General features: G+C 42.1%; 1 protein-coding gene across 1 annotated transcript in view; it reads left to right on the forward strand.

Moving 5' to 3' along the window:
- The first annotated feature begins 13,539 nt into the window (after positions 1–13,539).
- The window catches only part of FGF12 (fibroblast growth factor 12), a 648,489-nt gene continuing 635,972 nt past the window's right edge, over positions 13,540–26,056 (forward strand). The window contains exons 1-2 of the mRNA XM_073626389.1: positions 13,540–13,695; positions 13,788–13,937. Coding sequence (XP_073482490.1) covers positions 13,925–13,937 — 13 coding nt within the window. The 5' untranslated portion in view covers positions 13,540–13,695; positions 13,788–13,924. The remainder of the gene's footprint in view (positions 13,696–13,787; positions 13,938–26,056) is intronic.

Here is a 26,056-nt window from a genome sequence, read left to right on the forward strand (position 1 = left end):
TAGTGTTGAGACAATAATCCACACATTCTTGAGTAAGGCACTTTTTTATACCTGCACAATCACATGCGCATTTACCAAAGGTTTTTAAAACAAACCAACATGTTTGTTGTATAACAATGTTTGCAGTAGCATTATGAAAAATCAAAATATCCATTTCAGATAAAACAGGCCTGTGTAAAACCAACAAGAAAGCCAAAAAACTTGAACTTACAAAGTTCACATTAGGTAAAACCTGAAGGCTATATCAGACATCAGTATTTAGGAACTGGGTTTGATATAGCGTTCAGATGGGGGGAAATCACCCCTGGAAAAGCCAAATTTGGAAGATGCACACCAATTTACAAATGTCCACATGTGCTATCTGCCATCATGGGGGATCAAGGGACGTGTTTGGGGGGAGCAAGCCCTTCCTCAACGCTACTTTATAATTGAGGAAGGGGTTGCCCCCCCAAAACGCGTCCATTGATCTCCCGTGATGGCAGATAGCACATGTTGGCACACTGTGTGCATCCTCCAAATTTGGCTTTTCTAAACATTGAAAAAAGTTTGGTACGATAAAACAGGTGATTTTGTGGGGTTTAAATTCGCCCAAAAACATCAATGATGTTATTATTTTTTTTAATAACATCACTGATTTGTTGATGTATGTTTTGCAATTGGAGATTACACCCCATGATCTCCCCGATCAGTATCTGGGCACTTTCAGATGTAAAGCGTTCTGGATCCCTCACATCACGATCACCTAAAAAGAGATAAAGAACAAAAAAAAAGGTCTCAAAAATCTGCCACCAGCCATCTCTTTTACCTGAGCCTGTGGTTGCAGACACTCACCTGTTGTGGTGCCAATCTCCACCACGTCTTCTTCTTCCTCCTGCTCAGCTTCTTGGGTTGGTATTTCCCCTTCTTCCAGAGAGGGGGGGTCTCTGGTCTCCTGGGATGAGGGGTGTCCGAGTCTTTTCTCCCCTATGTAAAACAAAAATGGTATACTTAGCACACAGATATTTGATGGCAGAACTATAGAAATAGGAAACATTGCTTGGAAGTGGGGTACAATTGTCTATTTTAGCCGAGTTCCAAGATGTATATTTTTTATTGCCCTTTGTCAAGCTGCAATACTTTACCTGTTTAGTACAAGCTTCACAGATGGAGACCCCCCTATAGTATACACTGGAGCACCTGTGTGGCCCCCTAATAAAAATGGTGTTCTTGTGTCCCACACTAGTGCTCCAGTGTCCAGATGTGAAAACAGCTGCTCAGTGTCCTCTCCTTACACACAATCTAGTTTGCATTTCATTCTAGTAACAAACCCATCTACACAAACAAATATTTGGCATCCAAGTAGGCCCCCAAAAATGTGTGAAAATGCATATGGCCTAAACAATGGTGTTCTAGAGGCCGAAAGAAAAATGTTTGATACGAACGAATAATGTGCCCATGAACATTAAAGTTGACCTTTGGAAACGTTACAACTAATCAAAGCATATGGAGCAGAACGAACGTAATAAAGACAGAAAGAATAGGAACACAGCACAACTACTTACTTTTTTGCAGAACTCTCCGGATCTTTCGGTACTGCTCTGGCTCTCTCAACTTCAGGTCCGACCACCGCTTCCTGAGCTGATCTTTAGACCTTCGTACCCCGAAATTCCGCTCTAGACTCCTAACCACTTTCGCCATGATTTTGGCCTTTCGGATATTGGGGTTGGGGTAAGGGCCATATTTTCCGTCATAGTCGGACTTCCTCATGATGTCGACCATCTCCAACATCTCCCAAAAACGACATATTTGTGGCCCTAAAACGTCTCCTTCTGGATCGGGATGTGCCTGGATCCGCCCTTTCCTCCTCCTCCTCCTCCTCGTTGCTACAATTAGCCCGCACCTGCTGTATGTCCGCCATCATGCTCTTCCCCCACTGCGCCGAACGAAAAGGGGCGGGGAATACACTAGAAAGAACGTCAGGGGCGGGCGGAGTTACACGCATGCGCAGTGTATATAAAGCGTAACACGCGTGCGTATTAAGTTTGATCTGTGAGCGGAGGAAGGAGCATTGAACGCGGCGATCGTAAGAACGAAGGTAAGAGACAAACTTGGGCCTATACTGCTTCTATAGATTGAGGCCTATATTGTAACAAGATTAGGAGAGTTTGGTGTGACATTAGGCTTTGTCTTGTGTTGTGTCTTGCAGTGAACATGGATATGGTACTGAAAGATCAGGACTTCATTTCAGTCTTCATAGAGATGCTAAGGGAGCTGCCCTGTCTGTGGGAGATTAAACACCCCCATTACAAGAACCAAGCAAAGAGGAAGGCAGCACTGGAGCAATTGTGTGAAATTGTGAAGCAGGTGATCCCCACAGCAGACATCACTTTTTTAAAGATTTTCATTGGTGGCCTGAGGAGCACATATCTGAGGGAGCGCAATAAAGTCCTGGATTCACAGAGATCCGGAGCATCAGATGATATCTATGTCCCCAGGATGTTGTACTTCGACAGGCTGCACTTTCTGGCAGGCCAGACTGAACCCAGGTCATCACTCTCCAGTCTTCCTTCCATGCTTCCTTCCCCCCCGGCTGAGGCTTCTGACGCCCAACCTGGGCCTTCCAGGCCACATGTGGAGGAGCCCAGATTGAGCCAGGTATAGCATTCCTCTAAATATTTCTGCTTGTCCAATCAATGATGTTAACTAGATGTTAGTTGGGAGTACTAATTTATGATTGTGATTGATGATGCAAAAACTAAAACCATGTCCCTTTTTCATACACAGGGAAGTCTCAGCCAGGAAGTGGCCGGGCCGAGCCGGCTGGCTGATCTGCAGGTCCCTCCACCCCCCCTGGAAACAGAAAGTGTCAGTAGGAGGAGTGCCCTAGAGGAGGCTGCTATCAGATTTTTTTGTAGGGCTACAGAGGTCCTGGGAGCACCCCACACCAGGCAGGAGAACATTGCTGCATTCATAGCCTATAAAATGCAGAGGATGGAGGAGGGCCAAAAAGCCATGTGTGAGGCCCTCATATCAGAGGCTCTGGCGAAAGGTATGAGGGGCCAAATTACACCTCAAACACACCTTCGCGATGGTCCTCCTCCTCCTCCTGCAGGTCCTACTCCTCCTCCAGGTCCTACTCCTCCTCCTGCCACATCTCCAACTGCACAGCCACAGCCCGGAAGGAAGTGTGAAAGGAAGACCAGCCAGTGAGGACCCTGGATCCAGTCTGGTCGGCCAAAAGATGCAGCCTCTTGTGGTACCACAGCCTGGGGACACTGATGTCATCTGCTGCTATCCGGATCTCTGTGAATCCCGGACCAGACTGCCCTCCCTTACATATGGACTCCTCAGGCCACCAATTTTGAGGTTTAAGAATTGATGTCTGCCGTGGGGGTCCCAGGCTTCACTAATTTCTCTAGTTGATCCAGTGTTGCCTTCCTCTTTGTTTGGTTCTAAGCCCTTAATAAAGGATTTTTGTTTTGAATTATACTCTCCTATGTGTTTTACTTCAAAAATGATGGTTTGTTTGTGAGGATTCAGGTACATTTCTAATATACAATGTGAAATGAACAAGGGACACCAACAACAAAAAATCTCCTGGAGATTAAATAATAAAAGATATCAATGGTGTTGGGGTAACTTGCCACACAAAACACACACAAAAATATTCTGGAGTAAAAATAAAAATAACATTGAACAAAGATCAGCCTTGGAAAAAATCCAAACATTAAAGAAAAAAAAAGGCTTAAAAACAAAAAAAAAAAACATAAAAAATATAAAACTGTCAGATGTGACAACTAATAACAATATATTGAGGGAATCCCACTAAAAAAACACAAATAAAACTTTGTGAGAAGTGTGTGTGAATATGAGCAGCAAAACTACTTAATTCTTGTCACATTATAAAGAAGAAGAGAGTGCGCTGTATTAAACCATTTTTTACATTGCAGCGTGACGAAAGTGCTGTATCCTTTGCGAACGCTAAGTTTACCAGAACGAGCTGTCCCGTGTCGGAATTTCTTCTGAGCATGCGTGGCACTTTGTGCGTCGGAACAGGCCACACACGGTCGGAATTGACGCGATCGGATTTTGTTGTCGGAAAATTTTATCTCCTGCTGTCCAACTTTGTGTGTCGGAAAATCCGATGGAAAATGTCCAATGGCGCCCACACACGGTCGGAATTTCCGACAACACGCTCCGATCGGACAATGTCCATCGGAAAATCCGACCGTGTGTACAGGGCATAAGTGAGGGCAGAGTGGGCTCCAAAAAAAAAATGTATTTTTAATTGGGGGGGGTTAAATGCTTTGGTGCAACTTTGTTTTTGGATACTTTTTTTTGCAAAGATGTCATTTATTTTACATGGGGGAACAAAAGTCCCCTATATAATATAAGATTGTTCTGTGTGGCAAGTTCTCCTTGATTTGTCGGGTCTGTTTGACCCCTAATGTCTTACCTGCTCTCCATTGATGCTAATGGAGTGCAGTTTGCACTCAATTAGCTTCTTCCCTTTCTGGGGATCAATAAAAGTGATTGCGTGACTGTACAGCCATCCAATCGCTTTCATTCGAAAGCAGACAGTCAGCTTGTGGAACATGTATACAGTCCCAACAGCTACTATACATGTTGGGAGTGTGTATATACCCCCCTCCGCTGCCACCGTTGTATGTCATTGGACAGTGGTAATACAAAGTAAAAGGATTAAAGGCCAACTCCAGGAATTAGACAAATTCTACAATTGCAGTGTAGGCCACACTGCAAGAGTTAAATGTTTGTTATATCCAGGAGTAGAGATATGCTGACTCTCCCTCCAGTGGCAACAGTGCTCTCCTTTTCTCCCCAAAGCTCAAAAATATGCCTCCTTACAAATGATTGCTATAATCTATGGCTGTGGCTAATTACAGGTTAATCTATCATTTATTAACTAGCAAGTACACCTTCTCATTCTCCAAATGTGAAGTCTTGATAACAGCACTGAGTCCTGTCACTGAGTTTCCAACTGAAATTAAACATTATTTCTCAGACTAGAATTTATTGAAATGTTCTATCATGCTGGAAAACATCTGTTCTGCTGAATTTCCTTATATAATACAGCTCATTATTAATTCACTACTTTATTTTGAAATAATACTTAAATCTGTTGCAGAACTCAAGCCAAAAATAACATGAAAATGATCAAATAACAAAACCAGTTTTTGTTGAAATATTCAACTTCAATATAGATGTTTCCCAAACAGTACTTTTTTTTTCTCCCACTAGATGTCCTCAGTCCAATTGCCAGCTTCATACAACCTACTTCCTCTGTGCCCAGGTTATCCTGAACCCACCTCAGTCTGTGACTGGGTAATGAAAGGAGAAGTAACCCAATGGTACAGATTCATGTGAAGCTCACAAATACCTGAAACGCGTCGAGATCTGCCAGAAGTGGGGACAGTACCTGTCAAAAACAGATACCGGCTCCCCCCTCCTCCCCCAAAAGGTGCCATTTATGGTAGCGGGGGGGGGGGGGGGGGGAGGAAGCAAACAAGTTGAGCTTCCCCTTTTGGGTGGAGCTCCACTTTAATGTGTTAGTTTATCAAAAGCAGTGTCAAATATTACACTAGTTTTATGTTACCCTCTTTTACTTTACTAATAAAAGATATAAAAAAAATGAAGTTTTATTACTCAGTTAACCACATTATCTATATCATAACTTGTGATCTACCTGACTTTTTCTGCTCAGTTATCTTTATTGTTAGTATAGTCCATGTGTGGCTCAAGGCTATTCCTCTTCTTCCCCTGTGGCTCAGGAAGGTCAAAAGTCTGGACACCCCTGCTATACATATTATAACAATAGTGAAACATGCCTGCACGGGATCTTTGGCGTGTACACTTATAGCTTCCACCAGAAGCACAAGTATGCCAGGAAAACATGAGGTGCTTGGAACTTTCAAACTTGTAACATACACTCACATAAAAAATAAAAAAACTCAAAAAAGCTCAAATGGCTCTGGCAAGGTGGCTCCCACACAGCAAGGCTTCCCTCAGTGGACACCCAGTGGCTCAAACCATAAAAATGCAGAAAGGAGCACAAGACCAGAAATGGATAAAAGTGTCCAAGATCATTTTAATTGTTGGTAATCAAGTGATATAAAAACAACCAACCCATTTCAGGGGCAACACTCCTGAGTTCATCTGAGTTGCCAACCAAGGATAGCGGATTTCCGTGGGGGTGCCCGATGAAGAGGAGGGGCCTAGAGCGCCAGCAGGTAAGTATAGACATGTTATTTTTATATACTGTATATATAGTTATATATATATATATATATATATATATATATATATTTATATATATATATTTATATAAATATATAAATAATGAGGGTTTACAACCCCTTTAAGACTGACTGGCTAATAAAATACTAAAAAGTACAAAAATACACTAAGGGCTTGTTTACACCAGCAGTGTGCTCTGAAAAGCGATCTGCGATGGATCATTTTTCAGAGAGCATTTGACAGGTGGTATGGAGGCATTATATTGTAGGTTAACTGTTTGTTTTTACTGCCGTCCAAAGCCAAGTGTAAACCTAGCCTAAGTAAGTAAGCTGCTGAAATAAAACTAATTAGCTAATAAAAAGGTACTGATAAAAAATAAATTGAAAAAACAAACTAAGAGGTCAAACTGCTGAAATAAGACCATCTAACCACTGAAATAAATGCTATAAAAACACTATAAAAATAGAAGGGCGTGTGACAGTGACAACACACGAGAGCAATCTGGGATAGAGGGTCATCACCCTATAACAGGAAGTGTCTACACAAGGATCATCATGGAATAAATACAAGATATTAATATAATGAGAGCAGCAGATTTATAAGGAGGAGTGCTGAGTAAGCGGTGCATACTTTTTGGTGTGCACACCTTATTTATTGATTTTGACAAACCATCTAACACTGACAGGGGTTCTTAAAGCAGAGCTCCACCCAAAAGGGGAAGTTCCACTTTAAGCCCCCCCCCTTCCCCAAATAGCACTTTTTTGGGGGGGAAGGGGTACCTGATTTTGACAGACAATCTGAGCAGAAGCTCTCCTCTCCCTCTCACTCCCCGCAGTCATCTGGAACATGTCACAGGTCCAAGAAGACTGCAGGATCATTCACAATGGGCAGCGCGGCCGGCACCTGGCTGTGAAGGGGCAGACTGTCACAGCCGGGTGCCACAGTTGAGATGCCAGTGTTCTGCCGAGAAAGTTCCCCATGGCGGATAATGACCCCCCTGTACTGCTCAGGCGCAGCGCTTGCGCAGTATGAACAACAAGGGAACCTCCAAAAATCTCTGAAGCTGAACAGCTGTGAGTCAGGTGTAGACGGCGCCTGCGCAATGAGCAGGACATTGCGCTCGATGCTGCCGCACGCTCCCGATGCTCGTGCTACTCTGCAAGGGGCGGTGTTATTACTGTCATATCGTGGTAATGGGCGGATGCTACAGAAGAGGTTGATTATTAAATGAAAGGGCAGAGCTGTTTGCACAAGCATCAGGAGTGTGCGGCATTGTCTGGTAGCATTGGTAGTGTCTGTTAGAATGGGGTGTCCATTGCGCAGGTGCGTGCTGTTCATTGCGCAGGCGCGGTGTACAGCTGACTCTCAGCTGTATATGTTCGGCTATTTTCGGCGGCTCTCCGATAGGGGAACTTTTTCGACAAGCGTCGTACTGTGCAAGAGCTGCGCATGCGCAGTACAGGGGGGTCCTTATCCGCCGGGGAAACTTTTTCGGCAAGACACCGGCGCCAGGGAGAGAAGACCTAGGGAAGGGAGGGCTCGGGTGAGCACATCGCTGGATTGTGGGAAAGGTGAGTGGCTGTTTTTAAGTCTGCTACAGTTTTACATCTGCTGACTTTTAATAAACACAAAAATGACTGGAGCTTCTCTTTAAAGTGGAACTTCACTCTCTCAATCAACACTATTTCTAATCCTTATGCTGCCAGCATTGGTAAATATGATATACTTTCCTATTTACTTGTTTTAAACTTTTTTTTTGCATTTCTTTAGTTATTTCCTGGTTTCCGGGCCGGGAAAAATGATGTCATACATCCCAGGAGTCTTCAGGAGGGGAGGGAGGGTCCTTAGCACAGCCCATGCCTGAGCTAACGGCAGATGAATTCTCAGAAGTAAATGGTACATGAATCATCTGCCCTTACTAAAGATGGCCACTACCAGAAATGTCAGGGGATGTTTTTCAAAATGATTTTTTAGCAAAATAAAGATTGAAGATTGGATCCATGGATAAATGGAGGAGTTTGCTTTGAATATTAATGAAATATATAGTATTTTTGGCAGTGTGGTGCTCAGATGCAGTGCAGTTCCATTTTAATCAGCTTTTATTTACCTATGTTAAACCTTTATTCCCCCTCTCCAAAAAAGGTTGCTATAACTGCTTATCAAGCCCTCGTTCACACAAATGCGATTTGTCATGCGATTTGACAGTTCAATCTCGCATGACAAATCATGCCCTACTTTCGGCAATAAAACCGTTCAAATCGTTGAGATTTTGAAAAATGTTCCTGCACAACTTTTCTGCAATTTCATTGCGACTTGCATTGACTTATTTTGTTAAAGGAAGTCGCAAGCTGATCTGCAGCTTTGAAATCGTGCTGAAGTAGCGTGATTTCAAAGCTGCACTGGCCAGGGCAAACAATTTAAACCCCAGTTCACACTTATATGATGTGGGAATCGCAGCGAATCCTGTGTGTTTCCCGCACCACATTGCAATTGCAATCTACGATCTTTTGTGGGCGTCAATGTTGTCTTAATGACAACCCGAAACAGATTGCAAACCCAGTGTGAACACCCATGAGATGCAATTCGCTTGCGGGGGAAAAAAAGGGTCCTGCACCATTTTGGTGCGGATGCGATGTGATTTTAGCCATGCAAAATGGGCACAGCAATGCGGTGCAATTCCTGTGTGAATCACATGCGGTGTCTACATTTCTCAAGTATAAACCCAGGCTCAATTTGTTGGTGTATCTAAATCTTCTAGTACATAAAACAATGCCCTCCCCCTAGACTGACAATGCTGCTGTCCAATGGTGGCTCTGTTGCTCCTTCATCCAGAGTGGGGGCACTCTAATACAGGAGCTGTATAACTGTATAGAGCACCGGTGGAAAACAGAGGGGAAGAAAGACTAAGGCTCCTTGGATGCTAGTGTTTTTGTAGCACCCTGGAGTTTAGGCAGGGATGCTCCTCACAAATATACTCGCCAGGAGTAGTCCACCTGGTCGACTTAGAGATCCATTGATTTCTCCCTAGGTTTGGCCTTATTGCACTTTTCTCTTCTACCACTTTGTGGCCGGGTACTTGGTGGTACTAGATATGAGAAGGGCAACTCAAGGTCAGGTTATGGATATATGGGGTATCTCAGCCACTGGGCAAGGGTTTTCTTGGATTCCTTGGCCTGCTAGGAGAACCTATATATTCAGATGGAGTCAGGTGATCTATGTTCTGTGCCACCTGGACGGCTGTCTGGGTGGATGTGTGTCGTGTTGCTGTGGGCTGCTAGGCCAGAGATTGGGCCTATCCCGGGGGGACATCTGGCTGCTAGGCTGTCAGAAGCCTATCCAGAAGCAAGAGAACAGCGCAGAGTTGGGATTGCGGCTTGCAGTCCTGCCGGCTGGAGAACCTTTCAGTGGTCGGAGGTAGTGGGGAAGCTGTCGCCACAAAGGGACCATCCGCCTTATTACCATAGACCTCAGTGAGTAACTGAAGCATGTACCGGAGTCACATTCTCACCGAACGGGTACGATGGAGAATCATTAAACTTCAGGTGGTAATCAAGCCAGTGACCCAGCCAGTGGAGGTGTGTGTCAAGTCAGGGACCGAGCAGGCCAGCGGGGTGAAGCTTGAGAAGTATCGGGAGTGCCAAGCTAGGGACCCAGCAGAGAAGCGGGGGTGACGCTTAACCGCTTCACTACCCGCCTATAGTCATATGACGTCCTGGGATGGGATCTCCCATCCTGGGTGGACGTCATATGACGTCCTGGGATTCCCGGCCGTCTAGGGGGCGGGCGCCCGCCGCGCTGCTCGGGACTCGGTGCGTGTGCCCGGTGGCCGCGATGTCCGCCGGGCACCCGCGATTGCCCGTTAACCGGGCCGGACCGTGGATCTGTGTGTGTAAACACACAGATCCACAGCCTGTCAGCTCTGAGGAGAGCGATCTGTGTTCCCAGAACGGAGGAACACAGATCGGTCTCCTCCCCTTGAGCGTCCCCTCCCCCTTCAGTTAGAATCATTCCCTAGGAAACATATTAACCCCTCCCCGCCCCCTAGTGGTTAACCCCTTCACTGCCTGTCACATTTACACAGTAATCAATGCAATTTTATAGCATTGATCGCTGTATAAATGTGAATGGTCCCAAAAATGTGTCAAAAGTGTCTGATGTGTCCGCCATAATGTCGCAGTCATGAAAAAAAATCGCAATCGCCGCTAAAAAAATAAATAAATTTTTTTTTTTTTAAAAATGCCATAAATCTATCCTGTATTTTGTAGACGCTATAACATTTGCGCAAACCAATCAATATACGCTTATTGCGATTTTTTTTACCAAAGATATGTAGAAGAATACGTATCGGCTGAAACTGAGGAAAAAATGTGTTTTTTAAAAAAAAAATTGGGATATTTATTATAGCAAAAAGTAAAAAATATTGTGTTTTTTTCAAAATTGTCGCTCTTCTTTTGTTTATAGTGCAAAAAATAAAAACCGCAGAGGTGATCAAATACCACCAAAAGAAAGCTCTATTTGTGGGGAAAAAAAGGACATCAATTTTTTTTGGGAACAACGTCGCACGACCGCGCAATTGACGTTTAAAATGCGACAGCGCTGAAAACTAAAAATTGGCCTGGGAAGGAAGGGGGTGAAATTGCCCTGTATTGAACCGGTTAAGGAAGATACCACTATGAAGATTGCAGTAGCTCAAAGGATTCAGTGGCAGTGAATCAGAGGGTCTGGTGAGAGACCGGGAGCTCAGTGGGCTGAAGAAAAGTGAAAGAACTCTTACGCTTTGTGTTAGGAACTGTTAAAGACTGTTGCCTTAAGAGACAGCATCCCTGCACGTGCAGATGTGGCTTCTTGCAGGTGGCCTTTCCCTGCACGGCTGTACTTCTATTGAAGTCTTGCAGTCTGCTAATTTAACTTGCAACTACTCAAGGGTGTCCTGGCCCTAACCCTCTATCCCCCATTAAAAGTTTGTAAGAGAAATAAACTTCTTTTTTTGCATTCAAGAAGTGTCTAGCACCCAATAACTTTATCCATCTTGCACCCACTATGCCTCACAACCCACCATATACAGAAGGATAACAGCTATCTCTGGCCCTGGATGTTCTCATTAGACTGAAGGAGGCCGGAGACCTTGCTACATTTTTTTAAGCTAAAAAAGGCTGGAAAAAATGCTGGTAATAGCGTTGTAGGAGTGTTAGGAGCGTTAGTATTTCATTAGCGTTTGTGCAGTCAAAAGGAAAAAAAGCAACAAAAAAACCCCCGCTATTACTAGCATTTAGGAGCATTTAGCAGTGTTTCTGCTGGAAAAACGCTCTGAGAAACTTTACAAAAACAATCTTTTTTTTTGCTCCTAGATGCTGATGCTTGGTTCACACTAGCATTGCATCGAACTCACAGACAGTTCACACTGCCCTATGCGAACCGCTGCTGGTGTCAAAAGAAAGTTAATGACACCCCCAGATCAGTTTACATATCGCAGTGCGAACTGTCATATGATGTAGGATACAGATTGCATGGGTATGAACACCCATGCAATCTGATTCCAGTGCGGACCAAAAAAAGGGTCCTTCATGAGTTTGGTCCGAATGCGACGCAAATTCAGCCATACAATCTGTATGGCTGAATTCGCAACAGACAGACATCACATGTGATCTGCACAGCAGTGCGGTGCAAATCACATGCAATGTCTAACATCGCACAAAGTGTGAACCCAGCCTGAAGCTCAAAAAATGCTAATAACCTAGAATAGTGTGCATAGACACATAGGATAACACTATTTAGCTTCTAGGAGCAGAAAACAAAAATGCTAATAACAGCTTCTAGGAAACACCAGTGTACATTTAGCCTAAAAAAAGAAAACAAATGAAGCCACCACATCTAACGATTGGTAAGCTGCAATATATTATATTTTTGGGTTTAAGGGTTTAATACCGCTTTAAGTAGTTTTCAAGCAGAAAATAAAGGGTTTAGCATATGTGTGAAAATGTTTTAACCGATTGCCTACCAGCCGGCATCATTATACTTCGGCAAGGTGGCACGATCCCGCAAATCGCCGTAGCTGTACGTCGGCTCGGGAACTCGCTTCTGTGGGCACACGCTCCCATTGGCTAGCGGAGGAGCCAATCAGCGGGTTCGGCGGACTCGATGTCTGCTAGCCACCGGTGATCGTTCCCAGCAGTGACAGAATGGGGATCTGCCTGGGTAAACAAGGCAAAGCTCTGTTCTGACAGGGGAGATCACACAGATACTGTCTTTCTGCTATGCAGGAAGACGGATCTTTGTGTTTCCCCAGTCACACAGTCCCTCATACAGTTAGAAAACACAAACAGGGAACACATTTAACCCCTTGATCACCCCTGATCTTAACCCCTTCCCTGCCAGTGTCATTAGTACAATAACAGTGCATATTGTTAGCACTGATTACTGTAATAATGTCACTGGTTTCCAAAAAGTATAAAAAAATGTCAGTTAGGTGTCCAATCTGTCTGCAGCAATGTCGCAGTCCTGCTAAAAATCACTGATTGCCGCAATTACAAGTAAAAAAAAAAATTATAGTAATAATAAAAATGCTATAAATCTATCCCCTATTTTGTAGACGCAATAACTTTTGCGCAAACCAATTAAAAAAAAAATCGCAACAAGCGTATATTTAAAAAAAATATATATATATATATTATATTATATATATATATATATATATATATATATATATATTAATATTAAAAATATGTAGCAGAATACATATCGGTCTAAACTGAAGAATACATTTGTGTTTTTTTTGGAAATGTTTCATAGCACAAAGTAAAACATTTAGTTTTTTCAAAAAAATTGTCGCTTTTTTTTATTTATAGTGCAAAAAAACCCCCAAAAAACAAAAAAACCCAGCAGAGGTGATCAAATACCACCAAAAGAAAGCTCTATTTTTTTGGGGAAAAAAGGACATCAATTTTTTTCGGATACAGCGTTGCACGACCGCGCAATTGTCAGTTAAAGCGACGCAGTGCCAAATCGCAAAAAATGGCCTGGTCTTGAAGTGGGTATATCCTTCCAGGGCTGAAGTGGTTAATCTAGGCAGTGAAAAGGTTAAAGACGATTTGAGATTTAGTGATTGGGGCTTTAATAATAGAATGATCTCATTGCTGTCATTGCTTTAGCTGGTAGACCATGTAAAAGATGAGCTCTGCCCTGCATGCACAGCAGTCACTCGCCATACGTGATGTTACGTTGCCCCGTGTGCAGTAAGAAATCCAGGCCACGTTTTACCTTGTGATCTCGGTGACTAAATGCTACAGCACTGTTTCCCAGGAAGGCTTGTGTAATGCTCTAGATAGGGGAGATCGGAGGACATGCGCAGTACAGAGCAGAGCTCTTCATCTTCTACATAGCGAGGCTGTAGTGGGCTGAGCTGGCACTACACCTGCAGCACCACAGTCAGAGGACAGCTCCACTCTGCAGCACCAGACCCAGGTAACCTGAATGCATCCTTCCTTCTACTATGGATTGCTGCTCACTGACATTACACCCACAGCTTATCAATGTCATCTGATGGTTGATTGCAGATCAAGGGCTGCAGGGTTCCCTAGGAAGAAGAGAAGCAGCATTATCAACCTATAGGCTGCAAGGAAGGATTTCTGCAGGGGGAATCAGTAGAGATTCCAAGTTCTCTAAACTTCCAGGCACTTGACAAAGGGCAGAAATGGAAACCAAAGGTAAGAAAGGCGCTGTGGGGGGGTCACTTGTAAAACATGTGTGGTCTCGGTTGGGAATGAAGCGGGAGACCTGCAATGCTGTGGCTAAGTGTGCTGCTGGGTCGATAGGAAGAGACATTGAACACACAGCTCAATGCAGTATTGCTGGGATATATGTGTCCTGAGCTTAGCCTATCAATCCAGGGGAATCCTGAAGCATCAAACATCTGTGTGTGTCATTGCGATGTGTTCTAGGCGAGGCACAGCTCACGGGAGATGCAGCTGCTGCTGCTGGATTGTGCATCATTAATATATGCAGTGTGTCTAGGCAGGGTGCTCAGCCACTAACATTCAATCTCAGGCTTCATACGCTGTCTCAGCAAGGGCTGGATTGGCATGAAACTTCCAGTCTGCCTTTTCAGTGCATTGCTATGATGAGATCTCTTCTAGTGGTTCCGACAGTTCAGTCACTGGGTATAAGGACTGGTCTGTCACTTTGTCAGTATGGTGGTTTTCATTGAGACGTGATGTCAGATTCTTCATTTATATGGAGTCTTTAAAGGCAAATGAGGAAACTTGATGGTGCGTAGACCGGGGACTGAAATACATAGGAGGAGGGCGCTGATACAAGTTGATAAGACTGAAAAAACAACGCTCCACCCAAAACGAATAACGAACCCTTCTTTGTAAAAATCACCAACGATACTCAGTATTATCATTTCAATTATAAGACTTAATGAAAACCGACTATTTAAGTAGAAAAAGGATTGAGACAGTGAAGGGAACTCTCTCAAACAAAGATCGACTTTGTGGGCCCAATGCGACTATTTAAATACAAACATACCCACAAATTTAAGTGCTCCACCCAAAACTGATATTAGCCACATTTCTTGAAATATATATTAAACACACACATGTTAAAATGCATGGTGCAAGATTATTTAAACATAGTGATCTCCAGTCCACAAATTCACTGCCAAAGAAGTGATCTTATATATCAGGGATCTCCAAACTACGGCCCTCCAGCTGTTGCGGAACTACACATCCCATGAGGCATTGTAAAACTCTGACATTCACAGACATGACTAGGTATGATGGGAATTGTGGTTCCTGAACAATTGGAGGGCCATAGTTTGGAGACCCCTGTAATATATATAAATTTTGATCATAAAGTGATCACAGTCTTAGACATGTTATCCAATCCCATTTATAATCCCAGTAAATCTTCTTCCTCCAATTCACCAATTCTTGTCACTTTGTAAAGTCAGCACTCAGTGTTTTGACCTCCTAATATATCAGTAGGTCAAAATGTGTTTCTAGTATATGAAAATCATTTTGCCAGGCCCTCTCGCTAGTCCAGATCCAGAATCCCCCATGCATAGTAAATAATAATTGGAGAGGGAGGTAAAAAGCCTCATATGTTGTAAAACCTGTTTAGATATGTTTGCAAAGGCCAGCAATAGATACAACAAGCTTGTGTATACTGTCTCCTCACAATGGAAGCTGATATATGTCTCATAGACGTAGCAGCACTAGTAGTCTCCACTCATCATGCTTCCCCACCAGGACTTCATCTGAAACAGGTGACTCTGGTGCTGCTTTACGTTCATAATTAGCCGGCAAAACCATTTTCTAAATACTACTATCACAACTGTAAGTAATATGCTCATAATTATACTACACGGATGTATTTTGAAATAAATTTCAGCCTTAAGACCAAAACGGTGTTTAAAAACAATGTCTAAACTCTAATCATTATTTTTAAAAGCTATCGGTCCTCATTCAACCCTTTGGGGGTCATAATATCCCACACATAAATACATTTCATCTTGTTTCTGGATACTTCTTTCTTTAAATTAGGCCTTCACCACCCTCCTTAAAATCTGGGACTACTTGGAACACTGTGGTGAATCCAGAAATGCTGTGATTTTAATAACACCCTGCTTATATAGTAAACACATGTTCCCTAAACTTCTGAGCCAGCTTCCTAGTTGTCCTCCCCACATACTTATTGCCACATGGGCACTCCAGGACATAGGTGACATTTGTAGTATCACACAACTTAAAAATAGTTAATTTCATGTTCTCTATACAATGTATTTGATTGGAAGAGTTTAAGCCTTTTTTTGGTTATACAAGTTATAACCTCCCAAAGGCATAGAATCCTTTTTCTTCAATCCAATATTTCCTTGGTGGATTTAATACATTGGGTGTCAGCCTTAAACTTAAAGGGGGCTGTCCTGTCTTTTACTTTAGGTAGTAGTGACCCAAATACCTTATATTTTGTAAAATTGGCCAATACTTTAAAATGTGTTTTCCATTCCCTCATATTGTACATTAAAGTATTTCATTAATGTAAGCTCACCCCTTATCTTTTTCTTTTTAGGGTTCTTACTGCCCAGACCTCTATTAGTTTCCAGTACCTTCCCTTGGGCTTGTTCCAGTTAGGCACTTTTATAAACTTTCTGCTTACATCTACCCATAAGGATTTTAGTTGTTCCTTATAGTCATCCAATATATCACAATTTCTCTTCAATCTTACTAGTTGTAAATAATGAACACTAGTTGTCTATTTAATATGTTAAACATCCAGTTAAGGTGGTGGCATCTTGATGTGGGGATGTAACTGTTTTTATGTCTTAAAAAAAAAGTTTTTGTAATAAGCAAACTATTATGTTTATATATGGTTGGATTAAAAAATATATTAAAGTCACATCAGCTTGGTGGGACGAAGTAATTCCATAATGATTGTCAAAGAATGAAAAAAATAAGAAGGATTGTAATGACTGAATATCTCCCTTCCATATAACCAGTACATCATGTATGAACCTCTTACAGTGATACATTCAGACAAACTTGCTAATGAAAGAATTTACTTTCCCACTTTGCCATGGATAAGATAGCAAGACTTAGCAGCATACTTACATTCACCACCACTCTCCTTGTATGTGTAAATAATGTATTCCTCCATACTAAAAGAAATGATGTATCGCAGCAAATTCTAGGCAATTCTAAATATATTTAGCCTCTGCTCTTGTGAGCTTTCAAGTAACCATCTTGCAGATTCTATGCCATCATCATATTTTATAATAGTACAGTATGTTGTCATGATATATCTGCTGTCACCCATATATCTATGCGTCTGTCCTGCTCACCATCAGTCTGCCCTAGGGGGACGTTTTATACTCTATTATTTTAAGCAAATAATATATGGCAGGTAACCCATATACTGAGGGGGTAAAAACTTGACTTCCTTTTTATCAAGTTTTTTTTTTTCCTCCGCTGAATAAAGGTAGCACGTTTTTGATCCCAATTAGGAAGCACCAACGTCTCATAGGCCTTTGTTTATTCATGGACCATCACATCCCTAATTTTGGACCATATGGGTTGCTTTGACCTTCAGAAAACATATCTATATATCAGTCTACGCAGAAGTGTACAAACTGGACACCTTGTTGCAATGTGTTGTTGTTTTTATCTGTTTTGAACATTGGTTTTATTGTTAAGTTGCATTATAACTTTATGTTGATTGTTTTATGAACGTGTTAGAAGAGTCTAGTAGGAAAATATATGACTATACACATTGCTTTAACTATAAGTATTTTCTAAAGACAGGGCTTTCAGTATTGATAGTGGTTGAAGGTTGTGCTGAAGGTCTACCATTAAACACATTGAGGCAAATAGGCAGAAGTAACTTCCAGACCATGCTGGGCTATACACAGTAAGTAATTGGGGAGGTATTGAGGTAGAGGTCAAGGAGCCTGAATATTGGTTGAATCAGGAGTTTTATGTTTTAAATGTTGACATGGAAATGAGTTTAAAGTACCCAGTAAAATAACCTTTACTTACCTCACCTGTCTCTGTTGTGCAGGTTTTGCTTTAAACTATAAACATGATGTGGTTGTTATAGAGGCCTATTCAAATGAAGACTTATTAGGCCTGTGTTGAAGATCAATGATATCCATATGGTATTAGTTTGAGATGCTTCTGAGATCATTCAGAATTCTAGAACAGGTGCACCTTCTTCTGACCTGCAGCTGACCTGCTTCTCGCGGTTTTACATTCCCATAGACTTCTATAGGAATGCAAAGCCTAAAGCCAATACAATTCCACTGACAGAGGCCCTTAATTTGTTCTTAGAAGATGACACTGCTGAGTCATTTCATGAAATACACATTTCTAATTACTTACTTGCTGTGCTTTTGTACTAGTTCTCTTGTATCCTTTAGTAGTAGTGGTATAAGAGTTTATGTCGACGAATGTTCTTTTCAGAAGCTGCAGTTGCTATTCAAAGCCAAAAAACACATTAGTCTGAATGGCAAATGCAGTGCTTGACAAGAAAAGGCTGCATTTGACCTGATTTGCATGCACTTCAAACACACCTCATACTGGGGTGGATTTATTAAAGGCAAATAGACTGTGCACTTTGCAAGTGCAGTTGCACTTATTTTCCCCAGAGCTTAGTGAATGTGGTGAAGCTTCACTTTGTAAGGAATACTCAATGCAAAGAAAAGAAAATAACAGAATTTATGCTTGCACATAATTGGAAGAGGGAAATCAGCAGTTTCACCACATTCACTAAGCTCTGGGGAAAATGGGTGCAACTGCACTTGCAAAGTGCACTGTCTGTTTGCCTTTAGTAAATTCACTTCATAGTGTTGATAGAAATATAGTGCGATGCAAAGCAGGTCAAACGCAGCCTCTGAACTGCCATGTGTACTGTTCAATTATTGTCAATGGGATTTTGATTTCCAAGCTCATGTCTCATTCAATCTAAGTTTATTGAAATGTCAGGCTCAAGAAAATAACTCTCGTTGACATGAGAGAGAGATCACAGTATGGCTTGTTTTACACAGGCTGCAGCTTTTATAAAAGCAAGCATTGACAAAGCATTTGCAGAGCTTTCAGCTAGCTTTGTTGAATCTTTTAGGCTTCGATTAGACTTGCAGGTGTGGGGGGTCAAAATAGCGCAATTGAGATGCGTTTTTGCAATGCTCCAACTGCTCCTCCTTAAGTTGCAATAGGCAGTGGATAGGGGGGGTTTACATGCTGCAGCCCGATGCTTTGCTTCATGTCCCTGGCAAAGTTCACCAGACTTGTAGCAATAGGCAGAAGGCAAGCCCACCGGACACTACATGTTCAAGTAAATGTAGAAGCGCCGCAAACACCCTGCGCATTTTTCAGCAAAAATGGGATAAAAACATGCAGTGAGGAGGCATTGCATCGCTTCCTCACCACTTGTCTGTAACCTCTGGAGCACTATCTGAATGTGGATCAGTGGCGGCCTGTCCATAGGGGGCACACGGGCACCACAAACCCCCCCCCCCCAGCAGTCACAAGAAAATAAAAACTTTTTTTTAAAAAAGGCCCTTTAAAAAAAAATAGAAAAAATATGTCCTTTCAGTGCACTGTGTTCGGGCGCCGGACACAGTGCACTATGGGAAGCTCCACGTCAATGAATGCAATCACGAGATTGCAGATGAGGCACTTCATTTGCAGGGTTTTGACCTGCTTTGTGGTGCTTTCCATCGTGCCAGACAACACCCACTCGTAGTATCACTACGGGCGGGTGCTTTGTTCTTCGAGTTAAGAAGTTACTTCCGGTTTTCCTGTGCCAGTGGTAAACTGGAAGTGACGTCAGCAGCTCCGTGGAACGCACGGCTCCAAAGGATCTGCTGTAAGGTAAGTAATGAGACTCAGCACGCTGTATGAAAAACGAAAATGTAACCCCATATATCTGCCCCCATATATATGGGCACAGTGGCAGCATTTGATGGGCACAGTGGCAGCGTTTGATGGCACAGTGGCAGCGTTTGATGGCAAAGTGGCAGCATTTGATGGGCACAGTGGCAGCATTTGATGGCACAGTGGCTGCAATTGATGTTTTTTTTCAAAAACTTTTTGTGCCCCCCCCAAAAATGTTGAGTACCAGCTGCCACTGATGTGGATCAGGCTTCAGAGACAAGGGAAATTTAGACACATGTATAAATCTTCCCTTAAAGTGCTGTTCAGCTCCAGTTTGTAAATGGTGAACACAGATCCTAAAGGGGGTGCTGATTGCTACTTTAAGCAATCTGCTAGCAGGCTTCAGCACTTCTTGAAGCTTGTTGAAAGGCTGCAAGCACCTCCTTTAAAGTGGCAATCAACACTCCCATTAGGATCTGTGTTCAAAATGTACAAACTGCAGTTGAATGGTACTTTAAAAGCTTCAACAAAGCTTGCTAAAAGGCTGCAAATGCTTTGTAAAAGCCTGCTGTTCACACCGCTCTAATACAAGCTGAAGCCATGTAAAACAGGCCTAACATATTACACAATTTCTAAATGTTTTTGAGGTTTTTTGTTTTTTTTCATAGCCATTCAGCTTGTGTATCCTGGGCCTTGTCTTTCTTTATCAGACATTTTATTTCATACCAAACACTGCTAATACATAACGGGGTATTTTCAGCTTTTTAGCTCACAAATGCTGCCTTCAAATATAAGACAAACGGAAAGGATAGTCAATAAAAATGAATGATGATTTCACAATGATTGCACTGACACTTGCTTGCCATTTGCTTGCACTACCAGTAAGCAGTGAAATTAAAGCAATTGATAAATAAGTCTGTTACCATTGGTAGCCAATCAGGTATCGGTTATTCTCTTACCTGGTTTTTAAAAAAGAACTATGGAAGCAGAATGGATACTCTAACAAAACTATTACTTTTTCTGCACTCCATGTTTTGATTTAAAAGGAGAGTGTAGAGTATAGTGAGCATAAAAATGGAGGGGACACTAGGGAGAAGAAAAAAAGATTGCTGCTCACCCCTTAAAAATTGGAACAGAAAAAGGAAGGTTTCCCCACATTGGGGTTTTTTGGCAGCACAATAACAAATATAGACACAGTTATATGAAAAAAGTATAACAATTTTATTGGATAATGATAGACCATCAAAGTTAAAAACTGTGAGCTTCAGTGGGAATTATTTAAAAGAATAAGCTGAACATACATAAGCAGACATTTGTTCATAATCATACTTTAAATCATGAACATTAAACCTGACGCGTTTCAACCCCTACAATTGGGGTCTTCTTCAGAGGATCAGTCTGCTGGGGAGAACACGAAAATAGAGTTGATATACATATACATGTTCCATTCGTATGAGTATAGTATAAACTACATTAGCTACGCAATACTTTAATACAGTATAGTTACCAAGTAGAGGTATGTCCAACAAAAAAACACACACAAACAAACACACCAAAACACAAACAAAAACATACCTCTACTTGGTAACTATACTGTATTAAAGTATTGCGTAGCTAATGTAGTTTATACTATACTCATACGAATGGAACATGTATATGTATATCAACTCTATTTTTGTGTTCCCCCCAGCAGACTGATCCTCTGAAGAAGACCCCAATTGTAGGGGTTGAAACGCGTCAGGTTTAATGTTCATGATTTAAAGTATGATTATGAACAAATGTCTGCTTATGTATGTTCAGCTTATTCTTTTAAATAATTCCCACTGAAGCTCACAGTTTTTAACTTTGATGGTCTATCATTATCCAATAAAATTGTTATACTTTTTTCATATAACTGTGTCTATATTTGTTATTGTGCTGCCAAAAAACCCCAATGTGGGGAAACCTTCCTTTTTCTGCGAGTATAGTGAGCATATACTGTCAAATATAAATTGTGATGTTTATGTTAAAAGAAAATTGTCAGTAATGCCACTTGTCAGGCTGCAGCACCACTAGTGGTACTGTCCAGGGCCGTCTTTAAAGCAGGGCAAAAGGGGCAGCTGTCCTGGGCCCTGTCATTGTTGTGGGGCCCAAAGCAGCTGCCTCATACTTGCCAACTATCCCAGTTTAAATTCCCTTGTACCTTGAAGTTTTAGTCCCTTGCTGTGTCCTGATATCTCAGTGTGAAGTGCTGCTCCTATTGTTGTGTACAGATGACTCACCTGCAGACCTTGTGTTTACATGGAAATAACCGGGATTCATATGTAAATAGCAGCAGCATTCATATGTAAATAGCTGCATGAGGCGGCATAAATATGTAAATAAAGGCGGCATTCATATGTATATCCTGCCCCCTGCAGTGAGGAGATGATGTGCTGTAACCTCTGGCAACCAATCAGTGAGCAGTATTACTGTACAGTAATCTCTAGCAACCAATCAACAAGCAGAAATCATGTGCTGTAACATCTAGCAACCAGTCAGTAAGGGTAATGATACACTGTAACCTCTGACCATCAATCGCAATCGCTTCCTCATCTGATACAGCAAACTGATTTTAAGTCTACCTGCTATTTATTGTATGTCTCAGAGCAGGTGGAGAGCGAAACTGTATGGGGGGGGCACCAAGTAAACGTTTGCCCAGGGTCCAATCAGTATTAAAGATAGCCCTGGTACCGTCACAAACCTTTAGCTGTCCTTTCCAATATCTGAGTGCCCTGAATTCTCGGGAATGGTACCATGCACTCTTTGACACTTCCTTATAGTGTGGAGTGCTCGCCCACTTACCCAAAAATCTTTTTATAGGACAGTAAGGCCCAAGATTGAGGAAGGACGAGACAGACAATTTCATGGCTGCCAAAACAGCCCTGTCCCTTTGAGGCATGGATGCACCAGACCTCTGACGGTATGCTATGATATCTGGCACCAAGACATCAGCAGCAGATCCTTTAGGTCCTTTAAGTTTCAAGGTGGGGATCGTGTATGGATCAGACTTGTTTTTCCAGCACATCCCACAGATGCATGATTGGAATGAGATCTGGAGAATTTGGAGGCTAAGTCAACACCTCAAACTCGTTGTTGTGTTTCTCAGACCATTCTTGAACCATTTTTGCAGTATGGCAGGGTGCATTATCCTGCTGAAAGAGGCCACTGCCTTAGGGGAATACATTTTCCATGAAGGGTTGTACTTGGCAGCAGCAATGATTAGGTAGGTGGTATGTGTCAAGTGACATCCACATGAATGGCAGGACCCAAGGTTTCCCAGCAGAACATTGCCCAAAGCATCACGCTGCCTCTGTTGGCTTGTCTTCTTCCCATACTGCATCCTGGGGCCATCTCTTCTCCAAGTAAGGGACACACACACCTGGCCATCCACATGATGTAGAATAAAAAAAGGTTAGTCATCAGATCAGGCCACCTTTTTTCATTGTTCCATTGTCCACTTCTGATGCTCACGTGCCCATTGTAGGCACTTTTGGCTGTGGACACTTTTTAGTATGGGCACCCTGACCAGTCTGAGGCTAATCAGCGCCATACACAACAAATTACAGTGTCCATTTTTTCTGCTTTCATCATGTCAACTTCGGGGACAATATTTACTTGCTGTCTAATATATCCCACTGATTTTTCAGATGCAGTTGTAACAAGCTAATCAATGTTAGGAGGTTGCTGATAGGTGGAGAGAGCAGAGTGGTACAGAGATGGGGATATCAGTTGACTGCTTCTTCTACTTTCTCTTCTCCATTCACAAGTTGGGGATGAATCAAGACCTGTAGGTGTTATTTAAAGGGTAACTCCACTTTCGAGGGGGAAAAAAAATAGCGAATAAAAAAAAAATAATATAGCGTATTCAATTGCCAGTCAAGTCATATTGTAATTGAATGTTATTAAAAATGACCTTTCCTTTTCAATCTGCAGTGCTTTAACCTTCTGTAAAACGCAATGCAATATGGCTACCTACAGAATGTGTACAGAACACCCCATGAAACATCATTTCCTGCTTGTGTGATTGGCTTACTGATTTTCCCAGAAGTCAGCCTAAGATACAAGTCAGATTTTTGGCATCCCCTGCAACAAAAATGTCATTTTTGGTGAGATATTCCCAATAGGAAATCATATCTAACAGGATGCACGCCCTGCAATTTTCCTCATTAGAGCCCTGCAGGTGCAGCACATGATTGATAATTATGAAACCACTCCCATTAGATTCACTTACCACATGGACACAGAGAAACACACAGGGATTTCTTCAGAATAACAAAAGGTAGAACTCTGCAACAAAGCTTGTTAAAATCCCTGCAATGTATATATATCACCCAGAGGGGAATGTTTTTTTCTCAATAAAAGTGAAGTTATTTTTTAACTGAAGCAGGGGAAATCAGGTCTCCTGTCTTGTCAGGCAGGGCTGTGTGGCAGAGCGGTGTATATCACAGGGCTGGATGGAGAGGAATACAAATCATTGTACAATGTTATTTACTTGGAACTTGCTGATAGGAGGAGAGAGCAGAGTGACACCGAGATGGACACATTAGTCTACTTTTTCTGTTACTGTCCATTCACAGGTTGGGGGGAGAGCCGAGACCTGACAGGCAGGGCTGCATGGCAGAACTGTGTATATCTCAGAGCCAGATGGACAGAAGTACAAATCAGTTTACTGGTAACACAGCTCCAATGTATATATTGCATTTGTGTATTTAGCTGTTTGCCTGAAGTTCAACAAAACACATATAATGAACAGATTCACAGTTCTCCCCAGCCCTTGTTCTTCATTACAAAATATTACTTTTCACAACATCCATTAGACCAGGGGTAGGCAACCTTTGAGCACAGTGTGCCGAAAAATGTTTTCAAAGAAATGGAGCGTGCCGATTTTATAACAAAAAAATGTCAACTTCACATTCTCAATCACAAAAAGGATTTTTTATAAAGTAAATGCTGTAAACTACTTTAGTAGTGAGAAATTACCATCCTGCACGCTCTCCACAACGTATCCCCATGCTCTTCTGTCTCACTACTGAATCACCTTCTCATCTGTCCTAACACTGAACCCATCTGCCAATCTGCACCCCCACTGTAACTCGCTTTCTCATCTACCTCACCAATATACCTCCTGTACATCTGTCTCACCTCTGCACACCCCTGCTCCCCTGCCCCACCTCTGTCCCCCTGCTCTCCTGCCCCACCACTGTAACCCCCTTCTCATCTAGTCCAACACTGATCCTCTCCTGCTCCCCCAACGCTGAACCCCCCTGCTCATCTGACCCAACGTTGAACCCCCCTGCTCACCTATGATATGTGTGATATGCAAATTGGTGAAAGGAAGCAGACATGAGACACATCTACCTGTCCTGACACACTCATCCTCCTGATCCAACTCTTGCATCTAGCCCACGTGCTTGTATGTGATGTATATGATGTATGTGATGTATCTGATGTATGTGATGTATATGATCTAAGTGATGCATCTGATGTATGTGATGTATCTGATGTATGTGATGCATCTGATGTATGTGATGTATCTGATGTATGTGGTGTATCTGATGTATGTGATGCATCTGATGTATGTGATGTATATGATGTATGTGATATATCTGATGTATGTGATGTATATGATGTATGTGATGCATCTGATGTATGTGATGTATATGATGTATGTGATGCATCTGATGTATGTGATGTATCTGATGTATGTGATGTATCTGATGTATGTGATGTATCTGATGTATGTGATGCATCTGATGTATGTGATGTATATGATGTATGTGATGTATCTGATGTATGTGATGCATCTGATGTATGTGATGTATATGATGTATGTGATGCATCTGATGTATGTGATGTATATGATGTATGTGATGCATCTGATGTATGTGATGTATATGATGTATGTGATGCATCTGATGTATGTGATGTATATGATGTATGTGATGTATCTGATGTATGTGATGTATATGATGTATGCGATGCATCTGATGTATGTGATGTATATGATGTATGTGATGCATCTGATGTATGTGATATATCTGATGTATGTGATGTATATGATGTATGTGATGTATCTGATGTATGTGATGTCACATACAAGCATCTAGAACAAACGCGCAATGATGAGCTCAGGTCAGGAGTATTTTCTGAAAGCAGTGGGCCTATGTGCAGGATCATAAGTTGGGCCCCCGCAGCTGAAAAAAAGTGCAGCGCTCTGCGCCACAGGAAAAGTTGGGTCTGATTTTCATTGCGTGAATACTGGCTGTGGCTTAAAGGGACACAGAGTGCAGGGGTTCAGTAGTAAGTGACACAAAGGTTCAGGAATAATTTCACCAAAGATCCCAGAAGCTCAACAGTAATTCCACAAACTGCCCCGTGTGCACCCAATCTCTTGTCCCATCACAAAAGTTTTCAATTGCAGCTACAGCAAAGTT

This window comes from Aquarana catesbeiana, linkage group LG04 (genome assembly GCF_042186555.1).
Source record: "Aquarana catesbeiana isolate 2022-GZ linkage group LG04, ASM4218655v1, whole genome shotgun sequence".
Taxonomy (NCBI): domain Eukaryota; kingdom Metazoa; phylum Chordata; class Amphibia; order Anura; family Ranidae; genus Aquarana; species Aquarana catesbeiana.